The sequence below is a fragment of the Drosophila virilis genome, chromosome 2 (genome assembly GCF_030788295.1).
Source record: "Drosophila virilis strain 15010-1051.87 chromosome 2, Dvir_AGI_RSII-ME, whole genome shotgun sequence".
Classification (NCBI taxonomy): domain Eukaryota; kingdom Metazoa; phylum Arthropoda; class Insecta; order Diptera; family Drosophilidae; genus Drosophila; species Drosophila virilis.
In genome coordinates, this window is record NC_091544.1 from 22,838,912 (window position 1) to 22,857,273 (window position 18,362).

Below are 18,362 nucleotides of genomic sequence, written 5' to 3' on the forward strand. Positions count from 1 at the left end.
TATATTAACGGCGTTGTCTATAATTAGTTGCCTTCAGAGTGCTAAAATTGGAACGGTTGTTAATAGCAAATTTTCACGCATTGAGATGACGCAAAGTTGTGAAACAACGAATTGCAATAAGGAGGCAACGCTACAATGCCCCACTTGCCTTAAGTTGGGCATCAAGGGTTCATTTTTCTGCTCACAGGCATGCTTTAAGGGATTCTGGAAAGAGCACAAGGTGATCCATGCTTTAGCTGGTAGGTTTCCACCTGATATACATATTCGTATATATAGATTTAACAGGGTTTCCCAAAAATGTGATATTCTTTTAACATAGCCGGTGGGGAGAAACATGCCGTGGACGAGGGTGTGTACAATCCCTGGCCACATTTTCGCTTTACCGGCAAATTGCGCCCCTTCCCGCAGACTGCAAAACGTGCTGTGCCTGAAGCTATTGCGCGTCCAGACTATGCTGATCACCCGGCGGGACGGTCATTGTCGGAGGAATCTTTGCGCGGGACAACAATAAAGATACTCGATGATGATGAAATTGAGGCAATGCGAGTAGCTGGACGCCTGGGACGGGAGTGTCTTGATGAAGGCGCAAAAGCCATAGAGGTGGGCATTACAACTGATGAGTTGGATCGGTTGGTGCACGAAGCAGCCATAGAGCGCGACTGCTACCCTTCACCCCTCAACTACTACAATTTCCCCAAGTCCTGCTGTACGAGCGTGAACGAGGTTATTTGCCACGGTATACCGGACAAGCGTCCATTGGAGAACGGCGATATTTGTAACATCGATGTGACTGTCTATCACCACGGTTTTCATGGCGATCTCAACGAGACATTTTTCGTGGGAGATGTATCAGAAAAACATAAAAAGTTGGTACGCATCACGTACGAATCGTTGTGCAAAGCTATCGAATTGGTGCGCCCAGGCGTTAAGTACCGGGAGATAGGTAACGTTATTCAGAAGTATGTGGCGCCTCATGGTTTTAGCGTCGTCCGCAGCTATTGTGGTCATGGTATTCACCGTGTTTTCCACACTGCCCCCAATGTACCCCACTATGCTAGTAAGTCGATTGGCATAGATAATCTTCTAAAGATACTGATGTTTTGAACTGCCCACAGAAAATTCTGCCGTTGGAGTGATGGCCGCTGGGCACTGCTTCACAATCGAACCAATGATTTCCGAGGGTGTTCAAAAGGCGGAATCTTGGCCTGATGACTGGACCGCCGTAACAGCTGATGGCCTTTACTCAGCCCAGTTCGAACAAACTCTGCTGGTAACTAACAATGGTTGTGAGATCCTCACGAAGCGCCGCGAGAACAATGGGCAACCATGGTTCATGGATAATTTGTAGTCCACTTGGAGATTTTCTTTTTGATTAAGCTTTAATTTGTTTTAACAATAAATATAAAGTTTGTAGTTCAATATCGGTTTATTTCTGATCCCCATGCGTAAGCTCTCACACATTTACTTCTCAAGTGGCGCATAATTGAGGAGCTTCTCAATGAGATCCACATGGCCGAGCAGCATGCGACGACAACAATAGCGTTTTAAGCCCAAAGCATCCAGGGCGTCACTAAGGAATTCATGTTAGAAGCTTGTTATAGATCGGGTAAAAAATGAGGAATGTAGGCAAAATAGCCGTGCGACTTACCCTTCTGTGTACTCTGCCTGAAGCAAACCAAGGTAGGATTCCCACTTGTTTCCGATAACCTTGCCACAAGTAAAACACCGAATTGGTATAATCATCGCGGTTTCAATCAATTTAAATAGTGTACTAATATTATTTAATTACTTCGAGCGTGTTCCGTCGACACATTTATGCTTAGCTTCATTTTTCTAGCAGGCCTGCCAACTTGTTCAAAATTAAATATCGAAAGTAAATGAGCACATTGTCTGGGTATCGATATATAACAGTGTGACCCATCAATAATGCATTAAAGAGCGCATTATTTTAAAATATTAATACATTTATTTATTACACTATCGACTTGCTATATGTTTAAATTTATAAATGAGTCTGTAAAATAAATATTCGAAAGTCGCTAAGGACTACGTCATAACAAAAACAAATTTTTATTTACTGCTGGCGTCATTTTGGCTGCCTGAAACTTCTACAGAAGTTGAAACGGGAAACAAATCCTTTGTCTCATTATTACCATCTAGCGCGGGCACATTTTCAAAGGAGCCTTTTTTTGGATTATCTGAGCGCTTCTGCAAACGCTGCTGTAAGTACAGAAATAATGTATATATATATATATATAGGCTAAAAGCTTCAAATGAATTTAAACCTACCGTTTCGGACGTTTCCTCATCTGGAACAAAAATACGTAACGGCGTGTTGCTGCCAAGTTGCTGCTGTACCAAACGCTGATGTTCCTCGAAGGCAGTGGCCGCTGCATCTGGGGGATAATTCTGTGACTGTTGCTGCTGCTGCTGCTGCTGCTGCTGTTGTTGTTGCTGTTGCTGTTGCTGTTGGTGCTGCTGAAGTTGTTGCTGTTGCAGTTGGTGTAATTGCAGTTGTTGCTGATGCTGTTGATGCTGCAAGTGTTGTGCCTGTGCCTGTGCCTTTAGCTCTTCGAACTGTAATTCTTGCTGATATTGCTGTTGCTGCAGCTCTTGCTGATATTGCTGCTGCTGGAATTGAGCATGTGCCTGTGCGTTCAGTTCTTCCAATTGGATCTGTTGTTGCTGCTGCTGCTGCTGCTGCTGTTTTTGCAGCTCAAGTGCAGCATGCTCAGTTTCCAATTGCTGTCGTCGGGCTTCTTCCTCAGCATACGCTTGTAGCAGCTGGGAAGAGTTGTGCGAGTTTCCATAATAGTTAGACACCACAAATCCGCCCTCTGGCGCTGTTGAACTAACTGCTGCGGCGACATTGGCCAGATGGAAAGGCGCAGTCTCATAGACGGGTTCGGCAGACTCACCTAACGCTGGCGCGGCAATCAGTGCTGCATATTGCGGCGCCGTATCCAACACCGGGTGTATATTGTGTTGAGGATCCTTGGCAGCCTGCAGAATTTGGCCATTGCTGGCCACCTCCTGCGTCAGATCAGCGTTCACGTATCCGGTCTCAACGACGTGCTCTGTGCTGGGCTTAAATAGTTGCTGCTTGTGCTGGGTGTAGAGCTGATTAGACTGGGTGACCAGATAGGTGGGATTATAGATGGGTATGTGAGCCGCAGGCAAGGCGGCGGCTATGAAGGGCTGTGTAGCCTGCTGCGAAAACTGTATGGGATATATTGGAACCGTTTGAGCAGCCGCCTGGGCACCCACAATCTGAACCAGCGGTTGAGCAGGCAGATGGTTGCTTTGCACATCCGCAGGGAGTGGCTGGTTGTTGCTGGGCGTGTTGAAGCTCTCCGTTGCGATCTTCACCTTGCTAGTTGGCAACGATGGATCGGGATCTGGGGCAAAGAGTTTCTGCGAGCCCGAAATAGGATCGCGAATCGTTTGATCATTTGTCTCATCCTCATGCACGCTGTAATAGCTGCCCACAGCTGCGGGCGGCCCATAGGCTTGGGACTGTGGACGTTGGGTGCTCTGTGGGGGCGAGTGTTGTGGGGGCAAGTATTCGGTGTCTAGGCCATCATCTATCTGATTGTCGTGATCGTGATGCAGTGCCAGATTGGGGGCGGGTACCGTATAAATAGGTGCAAAGTGCTCGGTGTTGTAATTGTTGTGTGTGTCCAGCTGTGAGGCATGTGAGTCATGTGAGGCGTGTGAGGATAAGAGTGCATGTCCTGCCCGCTACTGTGGTACTTACCGGCAAGTTCTGCAGCTCGCTGTAGGCCACCGCTGTGGGTTTCTCATACTTAAAGGGCTTCTCATATCCGAAAGTTGGCTTGGAATGTGGCTTGGAGTTACTTAGCTTGATCTTCAGCGGCTTCCGTAAGCTACCCGAGGGCTTAAGATACACTGGTGCGCTTAGCTTAAGCGGGCGCGATCCACGTAAATGATGCGGTGGCGCTCCATGCAACAGGTGAGTGTGGGCGTGCGAGTGCCCGTGCGCGTGCAAATGGGAGTGAGCGTGTGAGTGCGGAGCCAGATGCTGATGAGCGTGACTATGGGCGCCAGGACGACCCTTCAAAACCAATGGAACTGGCTGATCACTGCGAATCTGCACAACCAGTGTACGCTGCTTGCCAGCGGAAGCAGCTGGAGCGCCGCCAGGACGATTTAATTGATTGGCGCTCTTGGGAGGCCAATTGCTGTTGCTGAAGATCAGCGGACGCTTTCCAACGGGCAGCTCACAGCTGGCCAGGCCCAACAGTAGCGTTAACAGTAGCGTAAAAGGCTAAAGCAGTAGAGACGTCAACATTTAATACGAAAATTCATAAAACAACATTTAATTATCTTACGGGTAAGTACTCAGCAAATAAACAAATAAAACTTTCTAAGCTCTATCAGCGCTAAGCTCATAATGTGGCTAGGGGAACTGAGGGGGCTGACAGGGGGTTAGGGCAGTAGCGTGTAATCAACGGACGGTCGGAGAACCGAAAATAATGGCCTTAATTTGTATAAATTGGCGGTTTTCTAAAATTTTATCACGTCGCCTGGGGCTGGCCACTAAAAGCTGGTTAAGCTATCATATCATTATGTACACATACAAATGTGTGTGTGTGTGTGTGTGTGTGTGTAGACACGGTAGCCATAACTGCAGGCGGGCCAGGCGGGCGGATGTCTCGTCTAATTAAACGTGTGGGCCAACGAAAGTGAAATACCAAATCGATTTGGTTCTGCTGTGCCGTGCTTTGCTTTTGGTATGCATGCCCCTGGAAGTCAACAATTTGGCATCGTAATTGTTGCAACAACCAATTTCACTTGTCTGCCGGAGACACTGGCAATGACAATGTTGTGCCGTTAGTCCGGCAGTCAATCAAGCGCCGCGCTCAGGTGAAACTGACAGCCGACCGTAGCCGGTATCGCACTAGACAATGTGACCACTGTGCTGCACTGTGGTTATTGATTACGTGCTGCGTTTGCCTAATCGAAATTACAAACGTAATTGAGACCAAATTGCTGGCTTGGTGTTTATCAAGTGGCTAGTAATTTGATATTGCCTTGTCCCCTGTAAAAATATGCATAATAATGTTTGACGTCAACAAGGAGCGGCCGGTGGTGAATGAACTTGTGCGGTGGGCGCACTCGTTTCAAGAGAGTCAAAGTCCCGATAAAATTGGTATTTTCATAATTTGATGCATTCGCCACATACAAATGTCGCCAGCAAACTAACCTGAAGTAGGAATTAGTTTTGCACTAAATTCCACTGTGACTGTCCGCTCTCAGTTCGAACTGTAGCAAATCAGGGGAAACCATAAACAAGCACAAGTTAACCCAATTCACAGCGCATTTGGCCAACCTGAAATGCAACTTTTATTTAGCACTGAGCCAACTGTTTTCGAGCAAACGCATCATTTTATTTTCAAGTCTTCCCGCCGCCACACTTTGTTGCACATTGAGGCAAAGTCAATGCCAATAGCCGTCTGTCAAGCAACTGCAGTGTAATTGGTGCGCAGTGTGCACAAAGCGAGCGGCCCATTGTTTGTTGTTTGTTGTTTAAAGCGAAAACTCGGCGCATCAAGTGCTCTCATTGCAACTGCAACCGAACCGCAAATGAAAGTGCACACAATTGCCCCCCAATCGCAATTTAACAAGTATTCAAAACATGGGCTGCCACAGCGCCATCAATTGCAATTCAATTGAAGGAAAAATGAAGACGAAATTGCAGTTGAATGGCGGCATTGTCTTTAGGAAAGACAAAAATGAAAGATGAATTAACAACATGGAGTCAATAGAAACTTCGAATTTGCATATAATTAATGCATTTCAGGCTGTGATTCCCAGCGCGCTAATTTTCAATTATCGATAATTGAGCCCAACTAAATTTACTTACCTTCATGTTGTGGCAAATTAAGTGAACAATAGACAAATGTTGGTGCAGCTGAAGAGATTACTATTTGAGCGTGTAGAAGGTAAGGTTTGACTTGGCGTTGTGTGACTATTGTTTGAAGATGTGCTGGCTATTATTCCAGCAGCAAGTAGATGAAGATCAAAATAGCAATTAAGTATATAATCACATCAATTAACTTCATGTCCACGTGCGCCGCGGCGCTTTTCTTTGACGAGATAATGCGAATACGAATGGATTACCGGAGCTGCAACTCTTCAAGTCTGCACCTGTTCAGGTCGCGTTAACAACTGAGCGCAGCTACTGTCGCTGACTTTGATAGTTACTTTTGCCAGCCATTGGAAGCACACGTATCATCGCTCACTGGAAGCGGAGACCACAAAGAAAGTGGTCGGCTTTTCTTTCGACGGCTTCGTCTGTGCTGGCGATGGCATCGGCCATCGGGCTGAAAACTTGTTCAATACTCAGACTCAGCACGCGACCAACAACAAACAACATGGAATGCCGGCATGTGCACTGTCTTCACACTGCGATACACACACGCAGAGCTTAAACGAAAGTGTTTGGCAGTTCTTGGCCATCTGAGCCCAGGCAAACAAAAGACTTGGGCAACGAACTTGTCAATACCTTAAAAAGCAATGCGGACCAGGCGCGCATGAACACAAAATAGGCTCTTTTCGCATTGACGCCTGTTACCGCCACAAGAACAGAAACATTAAAGCGACTTTCTGAATGACAGCCTTACCTGGCCAGATATATGCTACTTACAGTGAGCGCGTATCGATCTCCATTATGTATGAGAATCTATGTAGCTGGGTAATATAAAACAAGTCAGTGGCTCTAGTCCGAAGCTCTCGACTAGGGGATACCCTGATTCAGAAACACATCACAGAATAAAATAAAATCGCAATTGCAATGTGCAATGTGTGTGTGTACATGTATACAGAAGTTCTGGAAATTTGCGCTAGCTGCCACAACCACATTGGCAGCCAGCTTCTGTGTTTCTCAAGCGAACTTAATGGAATTGTCAACAGTAGGTCGTATTGTACTATAGAATATATGTGTATTCTCAATCAATTCTATTTAAATTGTCGATATCAAATTCATTCCAAATTTCAACTCTCTAGGCCTTATAAGTTCGGATATCCTTGCGATATATATGATTCTCTTGCCTGTTACAAATTTGCACAAATACTTTATACCCCTCTTACACATTTTGAATGGGTTCAGGGTAGAATAACCGAAGATGAACTTTGCACTAAGGATTATAGAAATATCTATATAATTGGAATGTATTTGACGGTCAAGGAGCCCGCGTTTATAGTTCGTCTCAATGTGAACCTCAAGTTTATTAATTTACTAGTGCGGCATGGAAAGCATGGATGCGACACTCGTCAGCTACTCCCCATTCTGGCATCAATACTGCACAACTGATGGACTGAAATTTACAATTTCCGTGGACTTGTGCAAGGTATACATAATATTATAGTCTAATTCTTACACTTCTTGAATAATTACAGGAGGGAGCACAGTAGCAGCAAAATAGATTGATAATCAATTTTAATACCCTGAACCCATTAAAAATGGGTATAAGGGTATATTGTATTTGAGCAAAATCCAAATGTATGTAACAGGCAGAAGGAAGCATCTCCGACCCCATAGAGTATATATATTCTTGATCAGCATCAATAGCCGAGTCGATCTAGCCATGCCGGTCTGTCTGTCCGTCCGCCCGTCCGTCTGTCTGTCCGTATGTATGAACGCAAGGATCTTAGAACATGTAAGAGCTACAGACTTGAAATTTTAGATGTAGGTGCTCCTAGTGCCTGCGCAGATCGAGTTTGTTTCCAATAATAATAATTTACTCAGTTTCCAACCAATCGTTAAAAATCGATATCGATATCCTGTCTTTTGGGTAAATTTGGTAAATAATAAGATCTAGATTCCCCAAACTTGACATATAGCTTCTAAAATAGAATATAGATATGCATTAGATGTTGGAAGAAGAGGGTTCAGGGTATCCCCGAATCGGGAGCTCCCGACTAGAACCTCTTACTTGTTTAATTTGTATTTTTATAAAAACATGATCAAAACCTGGGTCTATATTGAGCGGGATTTTCTTTCATTTCTCTATCTGTCTCTGCCGGCCTGTCAATATTTAAATATAATAAATAAAATTATAAATTTATAAAACACGCATAAATATCGTTAAGGAGCCCTTGTAAAGCGGTTGTTCGTTTAGATCTGTGTAGATTTAAGGTATTTAAGTATTTACGAGAAGTAAGCATTAGAGCTTTCTCAATTGCCTACTTTGGTTTAAAATGTATGCCTATTCAGGCGAATCAGATTGTATTCGTAATTGTAATTGTAATTGATGTACAGCAACTGCAATGGTTAATCGTATATATAAATATATATACATATCACATATATATCGCCGATTACACAACAGTAATGAGTAATGCGGAGCGACATAAAAAGTTTATGAAACGCGCGCCTTCAATTGGACTTGATAATTGGGTGCGTTTTATGCGAGTCGTGACTGCAAATTTCTAAACGCAATTGGTCGATGGAATTTCTGGTGCTGGCCTGCCAAATGTGGGTCGCATTTTGGGTTGTTCGAACCGTTACCCATGCCCTAGCTCAAGATTTCACTTTTTATAAGAAAAAGCTCTCGGCGCAGGCCTTTTTTTTCTTCAATTTTTGTATTCGTATTTTTTATTTTGAAATATTATTTTAACAAGGTTTTTTTTTTTTTAAACATTAACAACATAATATTATTATTATACCATTTATTTAGTTACAGTTATCTGTTTTTTCTTTACTCTTGTTTATTATATATTATATTATGTTTCATAGACAAATGTTTAAAATACGAAGTTTAATGTGTTTATTTTATTATTCAAAATTTCGCGTTTCCTTGAAATTTTAGTGGTTTTTTTTTTTAAACAAAACAATTTTATATTATACTTTCTCCGATCTCGATCTATTAATTTTATAATTATAAATAAATTGTATATCAGCACTTTATTTTGAATCTTTTGATCAAATATCAGAGTTTTACTTGTAAATATATTTTATAAATCGCGGGTAAAAACTAAAAAAAATGTTATTATAGTTATGCTGACTAATTTATGTGGTTTGTTTAGACTTGCTCTTTAAATTATTTATACAATTGTAATGCACACAGTACTAAAATAATTTGTATGCATTTGTAGAATATATATATACAAATCTACACACACGTATATGCATGTGTATATATGCATATATGGGAGTTGTGAAAGTGCAGTGAAATTATGCAATAATTTCAACTACGGCAATTATAAATTAATTAACGTTTTCAATAATTACAAAATAACATTTCCTTGTTGCTCAAATTTGAAAAATGATCATTTGTGGTTTTTAGCTGCAAACTTTGTTTCCTATACAAAGAATCTAACTACTGTAAATGCTTTACATATACGAGTATGATATTTTTACAATTTTACTCACGAAATTTTCTACAAAACATTGCAGTTGTGTCTAGATGTATGGCATTGAGTATTTCTGGGCGATATATCATTATTTATTTATTATTATTACAAAGCCGGGTTGTTGGCGAAATCGAAGCATAGCTTGCTTATGGATTTCACATTGTTAAATAAAGGGCATAGTAAGACAAGACTTTCATGTGAATTGAAGTAATTTGAGTAATTGGAGCACAGCAAATGACGAACAGCGCTTTGCTCAATTTTTATGAGATTTATCGATTTATATTTAATAAACTATTTTATGGTTAGTTCTTGTTATGCATTTTGTATAGCATTATAATTTTATTTCTCATTATTTTTATTAGCGTAAACATGATTTAATCAAGTTTCACAACATCGAGAGTTCGTTTTGTTGTTGTTCGCTGATGTGATGTGTGGTCGTTTTAGAGTGTTCCTATGTGTGTAAGAGTGTAAGTGTGTGTGTGTGTGTGTGTGTGTGTGAGTGTGTGAGTATTTCTAAAAATTGTAAAACTATGTTATTCATTTAAAAATTATGTTTAACTTTTGGGTTTATTCTATGCCTGTTGTAAGGATTACAAATGCTTTTTCATCTCAACTATATTACATTTATATATTAAATTGCTCTAACAATAAATGAACTTGAACTTAATATACATACATATACATATACATAAATATATGCGTATCTATATATATATTCATATTTTTGGTTTTAAAGCTAGGCTATGCATAATCTGTTTGCCCACACTTTTTTTTCGGCTTTACATACATACATAGGTACATTCATACTTTTACATACGTAACGTTACTTTGAAGGCGCATACTTAATATTCACAATGTTAGATTTTTCGTTTAATTTTTTGTCTAGACCTAAGGCTACATTCTTTTTATCAAAACGCAATGAACCAAAACCAATCTTAACTATAATTCTTTTTTCAACTTAAATTGACTTAAGTTGATATTTGTTTGTTTTGTTTCATATTATTAAAAGCTCGAATTCGATTAACTGTTATATTAATAAGCTAAATTTAATTCACAAAATGTAAATGTTTTAAACGAATATTATATGATGAATATTCGCTTAGTCTATATTAAAATGGCGAAAATCAAAACTGAACTAAGCTTCTGCATTTTGTGGTTTAATTTAGAGTGATTTCTATACGCTTTGGCAGTGTTTATCATTTGAACAAATCCATATACCGAAAACTCTATGAACAGAAACATGAATACAAATAGCCGAAGTGAAATGATTTAACGACATTTTTACATTATCTGACCTACATAATTGTAAGTGGTTAGCTTTATTATTTACATTATATGTACACAAAAAAAAAAAAAGACAGACAAATCGGAGCGTTTTATAAGCGGCTCAAGCGCAAGCGCAAGCGCGTGAAAGTCTAAGGAAGGGTTTAAGACAAGTCGAGAAACGGTGGACTAAAAGGACATCTTTCGGTCTGCATTCGTTTTTGTTTTATCTAAAAAAATTTGTTTAGAACACCACAGCTGCTGCTCGTAAATCGCAATAGGCACGCACGTAAAAAGCGCATACATCGTTGCATACACTAAAAATATTACTAGCTACATTTTGTCAACTGCTCGCTATAGATAGTTACATCTATCTATCTATATATATATGTATATGTCTTCAGCTACTTTCATACAGTGATGAATACAAGTATTTATGTATGTACGTGTTTCTACTGATTTATAATAATGTCAATGCTCTACTTACTCTTAATATTTATGCTTGAAGTGTTTTGCATGGATAACAGCAGAGTTAATGTGGAATAGCATTGAATTGATTTTTATTGAACCTTTCTGGTTAGGAAATATTATTAAAAATGTTGTTTTATGCATATATAATAAGTACATATGACACTTCTTCAAATGCCATACGAACAGATATGAGCAAAGAAATAACAATCTCAAGTCGAATATACGGAAATATCTAATGGATTGTAATGTCATTTGAAAATGACTTAAATGATGCTTTATTTATGCGATCTGTATCTTTTGATGGAACAACCGTTGATTTCCTTTTTATCTGTTTTGGTTTTTGGTTTTTGGTTTTATAAAATTTCGAATTTAGTCTATCCTTACTATTTTCTGCATTATTCCCATAGATAGTCGAGATACTCGATAATTGTTTCAATTAAATATCGCTAGGAATTTTTCTTTGTTTTGAGAACATTATAATTAAATTAATATAATACGTTCGTATAAATCGTTTTTGCGCATGCTCAGAAACATCTAAATGCAGTTTTTGAACTTGAATGCTGACACAACTTTGGATTTCGGTTTAGGCTCATCCATCCCCATTCTCCACATACGCAAAATGTTAGTGGCGGCCAAGCATTTATGGAATTTGTTTTACAGTTGTTGTTTTTTTTTTTTTTTTAATTCTTGCATACATATGTATGTGTCTGTACAACATATGTAGACAGTCATAAGCTAGCTGTAGCGTAGTTGTTGTTGTTGTTGTTGTTGTAGTTGCTGCTAAGACACAAGTGCATCTAGCTTTTCACTTTTTGTATATACGTATGTAAGTATTTGTATCTTAAATACAGTTGTAATATTGCTCTTAAATATACACAGTATGTAAAGTGTTTGTTATGGATTCTTTCTTGTCTTGCTCTTATTTTTGTAAAAAATACTTCGAATTGCAAGCCTTATGCTATTCAGATTTAAAAGATGCATATAATTCGTAATGTTGGCTTGCATTGTATTTTCATTAATATCAGCAAAAGGTTTTCGCTTGTTTTTCTTTGTTTAATGTGTAGCTTACCTCACTAATGGTTCCCAATTGCTTACGTCACACCATTGAGATGAATTTTCTTTTCGAATCGTTGGATATTTGTAATGCGATGATAGCGCCATGAATTGAACTCATAATTTGAAATAAGATATGAATTAATAATACCAATAATGATAATGCAACAATTGTACTAAATGAATGAAGGAAATGTTCATAATAAATATACATACCCATAGTATAATAACTAATGATTGTTGCGTCAGGTTTAGGAACATAATCAAAATATTAAATTATAAAACGGATTGTTTTAAAAACATTTTTATTTTGAACAGATTAAAATAATGAAAAACAAAAATAAATAATAATTAACTTTAAATAATTACAAAAGGAATTGAACAGTAATTAAAAAACTAAGTATAATAAAACTTCGGATAGATACAAAATTATAGGTAAAATGTTAATTTCAAGGTTCTAAAAGGCATACGGAATGGTGTGGGAAGCAATCAGCTGACAATTGAACGATGGATATCAAAGAAGTTGTTCTTTCTTTAATGAATATGTGGCTTTTATATTTGTAGAGACATCTAACACTGCCCACCGTTGGTCGTTTGTGGTGTGTGGCTATCCTTGATTGTTAAACAGGATGGACAAAATACTCTGCACGATGTCTCTACAAATATAAAAGTATAGAGTAACGCATTTACCGGCATGTACGCATTTAAATTTTTAAGTTGTGTTACATACGCCAATTGGCCTAACTTTTGATTTTGTTACATTTCCCTAGGTACACAGTATATACACATGTACTTTTTTAGTATATAGTACGCGTCTGTGGTACAGATACAGATATACATATACCTATAGCTAATGCCAATGCCTATACTTGTATATACTTCTTGGTGCGCAATTTTAAACAGATCTTATGCCAATATTTATGCCATAAATGCGATGCTCTATACACAATTAACTTCTCCATCGTTCAAATGTACGAATAAGGACCATCAGTTAAGGCGCTACACAGTAACAATCAAGAGTTATCATCCTTGTTGGAGCCGCCCCCACCGACCCCGGACCCTTGTGTGTTGGTGCCGCGACCGCCAGCAGGCGCACGGACTGCGGGCGGCTTGTACTCCAGGCCCGGATCGAATTGCATTAAAACGAATACCTATCGGAATGCTTATGTTAGCACGTAGCTTTGCTTACATTTAGGGTTTGCCATTCTTACCTGATCTGTTGGCAGTAATGAGAAGTCGTCGGGTGGGTTAGTTATTACATAACGTTTGCTGCTCGCATCACAGCTAGAGCTAGTATCCCTAAACCGATATAGTCCTATGCACAACATCCCGTACGACTTAAGGGCAGCAACAAACAAATCACCATACTTTCCGCATTCCCCAAACTGCGCCAACGGTCCATCATACAATGAGATTTGGCCCACACGACATCTGATCGTGCAACACATAATCTCAGTTAATTATCCGGAATGTGCCTAATTAAACGTAAGGCTCACCTGTCGCGGTTGCTCAGACTGTCGACGGTACTGTATCCTCCGCGCAGGCCGGCACCCTCCGCCAAGATTAGTTCCAATTCGGGGGTGGCGCCGCCTGTTATCAGCGATCGGATCAGGGTTAAGGCATTTTGATTGAAGTATGTCTACGGTGCGTGTAAGACAGCCATCGAGAGAGAATGAGAGAGACAGAGTGTAAGGTGGTTAAATGGGTCGAATTGGAAAGAATGGGATTGGGAACATGGCATTACCGTGGACATCAGCGAGTCTAACACACTCACAGCGAACGCAGTACCACAGGCGAACGGCTGAGTGAGATATAGTTCTGTGTCTGGATCGTCATCGTCGTCTTGATCGAGAAACTGCACGTTACTATCATTGACCAGTTCTTTAAACGACAACCAACAATAAAACATAGTGTCCATTAGTACAGCACCTCTTTAACATTAGCTAGACAGTGTATTGGGGCTGAGCATAAGCATAACCCTGACCCTCTTCCCTCTTAGCCCGCCCAGTGCTTGGTCAGCCCCATTTACACCGCTTGAGGTAGGACGCTTTTCGTTAGTTCGTTCGCAAACTTGGCCAACTTAGTGCGATGCAGTTTACCTGTTATCATGGGCACATTGGCACCATACACTGAGCCGCGCCGCTGCAGCACAATGGGACTGCCGGCGGTCGCGCTCAGATTGTCGAATTCCGGTCCGCGTTGGCTCAGCACGCCAATCGTGTCGTCAAAGGTCATGGCCTTAATGTTAAGCGAGGCCAGGATGGCCTCCTTGTCGGCCAGTGTGGGATCGTCGTTACTAGGAACTTTTGCAGACAATATGCAGCACATATCACACAGGTTGACGTTAACCGCCCGCAGATCGGCACGACTTAGCGGCGATCCATTCAGCACCGAAATCTTAGGCAGATTCTGTAGCATTTTCCACTCGCGTCGTATATAGTCAACCGAGCCTACAATTACCACATGCTTGAGCTCATGGTAATGGAAATTAGATGCGCGCAGCGGCATCACCAGATTCCGTAGCCCAATTAGCGGTGAGTCCGGATCGGCGAACAGGCAAACAACCACATGGCCATTTAGTACTGTCATGGCCGCCTGATTGCGATCCTGCGAAGGAAAATTTTAAATAGCAACTTCGCAGTTGATCTTTGCGGAGTTCTGGCTTACCAATATGCAGTCTTCTAAGCTCTTCGCTGGGCTCCAGTGAAACATGCCAGTTGAGTCATACTTCATCTCCGTCTTCTCAAAATCAAAGTCCTTCGACTGATCGTCTGCTATGCCGGCTGGCAAAGAGACGCCACCATTTTGATTTTGTGTCCCAGTGCCGGAGCTGCGACTCGTTGGCCTGGAGGCAAGCAAATTATTGAGATTTATTAACCGTTTTTATCCGAATCGTTTGCAAATTTTGGGAATTTCTTATCAATTTCATGGCATATCTGATTACGAACCAATAAAAATAAACGCTACATCCAAATGCAAAGTGTTGTTCGTAACGCTACGAGTACGAGTTTCGTTCAAAAAAAATATAAATACTTGAGTACGAGTACTTGGAGCTTTTAAAATTTAAAAAGAGTGTCGTTGATACGATAGATAGCTAGAGTTATAGAGTTATATATGTATGTATGTTGATAGAGAGAAGAGGAAGAGCTTGTGCTAATAACAATAGTTGCGAAATTACGAGTATCAAAACACAAATGCCAAAACGAATACATTAGAATATGTTTTAAAATCAAAGTTCAACTACGCGAAACATTTTCGGAATCAACCGGCGATGGCGGCTAACTTAGATGAGGTCACATGCGGCCGCCCTCGGGTGTATTAAGTATAGCAAATGGTTAGAGAGGGGCATGCACAAGGGACACACCACATGCAACTGCTGCCTACGCCGGAGTGCACAGCACAACACAATGACAGTGTGCACAGTTTGCAGTCAGAATAATATCAAAACAAAAGTGCCAAAGAAGTCAATACCAAAAAGGATAGAGAAGCCAGTGAAAGGCAGAGAGAGTACACACAGATCACGACCCTAATAAATTTGGCTGAAAGTGACTCGTTCTTTTCTTGTAGACAAGAAACAAAATATCTTTAAATGATAGCTGTAAGGGAGTAAGATATAAACTAGAAGTATAGACTTTGCTCAAAATTTCGTTAAAAGTAAGATACTGCTAATTATTTTAAATTGTTCTATTCCTATTAATTCGATTATATTCCGTTTTTCATTGACTCTTTAAATTTCCTATTAAGAATTAGATGGATTTGACTTGAGTCCATGGATTCTGTTCGAATTGCCCGAGTTGCTATTAGCTTTGCAAACACATCGCCTAGTATTCATTATTAGCTGGCAAACAAGTCTGGGTTTACAATTAAATATTTATTAACGTGAGTAGATGTTCTCGCACACTTACGCACACACACACGCACACATTATAAAGAAATGACAGAAGCAATTGAAATGCAGCAAAGTTGTTGTTACTGTTATATACAATTAAGTACAAATACGATTACACGACACAAGTTTTTCATTGCATTGAATCAAAATGTACAAATGTATTGGTTAGATCTAAAGATATAGATACAGGTATGGTATAGGTATGGGTATGGGAATAGGTATAGGTATAGGCACGCATAGACTAGAAAATAAAAAAGGAAATTGAGATCATATTTTTTAATAAAGAGAGATTGATTTGAATGTTGATAGGCAAGATGGCGCAGCTGATATTGAAAAATTATTATGTGAATTTACATATGTATATGTATGTATTAATCATATGTAAGAATCGTTTGGTGCATAGGCACACACATACACAAACACGAATTAATAAATAAACGCACACAGACAGCAACGTGACAAAATTACGCATACGAATAGTTAAGTTTTGTATTTGGTATTGATGTATGGAATAGCTTTCAATCAACCAATTAATGTGTGTTTAACAAAATGCGCATAGTTGAATAAGTATTTACGAATACTAAGTTATAGTAGTAGTAGTAGTAGTAGTTAAAAACGCTTTTGGCTTCTTATTATTTGATTTAAGTAAAATTTCTAGGAAATTATGGACGCATACATGAGCTTTTTAACTTCGTAAGCAAGTTGATAGCCCGCATAAGGGTTAGCATCATTTTCTGGTGGCCTGAAACAAAATGTTGTTCGTTTTTTATACATATAAACTTGTTAAAAATTGTTGTTGTTTTTTTCTTTAATTTTTTATTATTATTATTATTTTTTTTTTTTTTGGTTAATTGTAAACGTGTAAGTGAGACAGTTTGTTAAAGTGTTAAGATTAATCAATATTTAAGGAGCATTTACATATGTACGAGGCATGACCATTAAAGGCCATCGAACTGGGTGTTATTTGTTAGATACAGAATAAAAAAGAAAAATAATGAAAAAGTGACCAAACTCAAAGAGTATGTAGTATAACGCTTAATTTTGTTGTAACGCAAAGTAGGAAACACAAAATATCAAAGAATGCAGCTGAACAGCGAAGGCCATAAGTGTCTGCTTTTTATCTTGCTCGATTATCGATTTGCTTTGCCATATAAATACTTTGTAACTGAAGCCGAGTGCCCTCTCTTGTGTATAAGTGTAATTGGTTCCGTGCTCCCCCGCCCATTGAGTACATATATTTATGTATGTATCGCTCGGATTATGCTAAGGTTGCCTTAATTCCGGCCGCTCACCTGTTATACTGTGATGGCGATATGACCTGGCCCTCCACTTGCCGGCTCACGTTCACCGTGGGCTTTACCTTGTTCACCTGTTTACCCGCAGCTGCAGCGGCCGCTGCAGCAGCGGCCGTATTGTTCATGTGATGCATGCCACCTGTACCGTTACCAGTGCCGTTCGGGCGTCGCACATTCCGATTGAGAACTGCAACAAAGAAAGAGCCGGGGAAAACAGAGAGAAATTGAGTTGCAGTCATTTACCATTGATTAGCTAGGGGCAGGCTGTAGAAGGAGCGGAGGTAAGTATTTGAAACTTACGATTTGTATCTTCTCTGTCACGTGTAATATCACCTGTGGCAGTTGCGTTACGCGGTGGCAGTTTGTTAGGTGACAGCAGTTACAGCAGTTTTAGAGAGAAAGAGAGAGAGAAAGGAAGTTTTAGCAGATACATTCGATTAGTAAGATTTAAGTTTTCTGATACTGTTGGCAGAGTGCATAACAAATTTTGATTTAGTCATATATGCATCGGTCAAGTTAATAAAGAAAGGTATTTTTGAGCCGCGTGTAAGTAAGTGTCTAGTTAGTTTTGTTTGAAAGCAGTTGCTATTCTTAGTTTTAGGTTTTACAGCTGTGACATGTGTGTGGTCTCAAGAAATAAACAGTGTAATTAACAAGCAAATATGTATGCAAACACAACACACACACACACACAAATGTTTACAAAAATATTGTGAAAATGCTTTAAATAAGTAGACATCAATATCGAATTCAAAATGACTGTTAAGAACAAGCTGTTGGTAAGATAGAATTAGCAGTTCTTTTAGAAAGTTATACTTATAAACATTTACATTTATTGAAAACATTATTTGTCGTTTTTATATATTTCAAATAACAATTTCTGTTCAAAATTATGCAAAACAATACAAAACAAAAGCAATTAGCTAATTATACTTGATCAGTTTCTTTTATTCATAGAATTTTTGGTTTTTTGCTTTTTATGATATATTTAAATTAATTTATAGGGCATTGGG

General features: G+C 39.5%; 4 protein-coding genes across 42 annotated transcripts in view; 1 reads left to right on the forward strand and 3 right to left on the reverse strand.

Annotated features, from left to right (window-relative positions):
- Positions 1 to 27: 27 nt before the first annotated feature.
- On the forward strand, positions 28 to 1,419 carry LOC6630603 (methionine aminopeptidase 1). The gene is made up of 3 exons (XM_002052986.4): positions 28 to 239; positions 320 to 1,057; positions 1,116 to 1,419. Exons 1-3 carry the CDS (start codon positions 86 to 88, stop codon positions 1,346 to 1,348), a joined length of 1,125 nt encoding a protein of 374 aa, XP_002053022.1. The 5' UTR covers positions 28 to 85; the 3' UTR covers positions 1,349 to 1,419.
- Positions 1,361 to 1,836, reverse strand: Polr2L (DNA-directed RNA polymerases I, II, and III subunit Rpb10). Its single transcript, XM_002052985.4, has 2 exons — positions 1,649 to 1,836; positions 1,361 to 1,570 (listed from the first exon to the last, which is right to left on the reverse strand). Exons 1-2 carry the CDS (start codon positions 1,741 to 1,743, stop codon positions 1,462 to 1,464), a joined length of 204 nt encoding a protein of 67 aa, XP_002053021.1. The 5' UTR covers positions 1,744 to 1,836; the 3' UTR covers positions 1,361 to 1,461.
- A 113-nt stretch (positions 1,837 to 1,949) lies between these two features.
- Positions 1,950 to 6,198, reverse strand: LOC6630601 (protein split ends). 4 transcript variants are annotated; one of them, XM_070207582.1, is made up of 4 exons: positions 5,888 to 6,198; positions 3,758 to 4,288; positions 2,290 to 3,414; positions 1,950 to 2,217 (listed from the first exon to the last, which is right to left on the reverse strand). In XM_070207582.1, the coding sequence occupies exons 1-4, from the start codon at positions 5,891 to 5,893 to the stop codon at positions 2,071 to 2,073; spliced, it is 1,809 nt and encodes a 602-aa protein (XP_070063683.1). In that variant the 5' UTR covers positions 5,894 to 6,198; the 3' UTR covers positions 1,950 to 2,070. The 4 variants fall into 4 exon arrangements, with proteins under 4 accessions (XP_070063683.1, XP_070063682.1, XP_032288782.1 ...); XM_070207581.1 differs by having other exon boundaries at positions 2,290 to 3,684; XM_032432891.2 differs by having other exon boundaries at positions 1,950 to 2,220; positions 5,888 to 6,197.
- Positions 6,199 to 12,541: 6,343 nt separating this feature from the next.
- Positions 12,542 to 18,362, reverse strand: part of slo (calcium-activated potassium channel slo) — a 54,331-nt gene continuing 48,510 nt past the window's right edge. For 8 of the 36 annotated variants that reach the window (XM_070207759.1, XM_032440849.2, XM_032440850.2 and 5 more), the window contains 9 exons: positions 17,650 to 17,682; positions 17,347 to 17,536; positions 16,731 to 16,796; positions 14,833 to 15,010; positions 14,265 to 14,772; positions 13,910 to 14,046; positions 13,662 to 13,804; positions 13,377 to 13,596; positions 12,545 to 13,316 (listed from right to left, as the gene is read on the reverse strand). In XM_070207759.1, coding sequence (XP_070063860.1) covers positions 13,179 to 13,316; positions 13,377 to 13,596; positions 13,662 to 13,804; positions 13,910 to 14,046; positions 14,265 to 14,772; positions 14,833 to 15,010; positions 16,731 to 16,796; positions 17,347 to 17,536; positions 17,650 to 17,682 — 1,613 coding nt within the window. In that variant the 3' untranslated portion in view covers positions 12,545 to 13,178. Of the gene's footprint in view, positions 13,317 to 13,376; positions 13,597 to 13,661; positions 13,805 to 13,909; positions 14,047 to 14,264; positions 14,773 to 14,832; positions 15,011 to 16,730; positions 16,797 to 17,346; positions 17,537 to 17,649; positions 17,683 to 18,362 lie in introns of all 36 variants that reach the window. The other 28 variants (XM_070207760.1, XM_032440865.2, XM_032440866.2 and 25 more) reach the window with 11 other exon arrangements.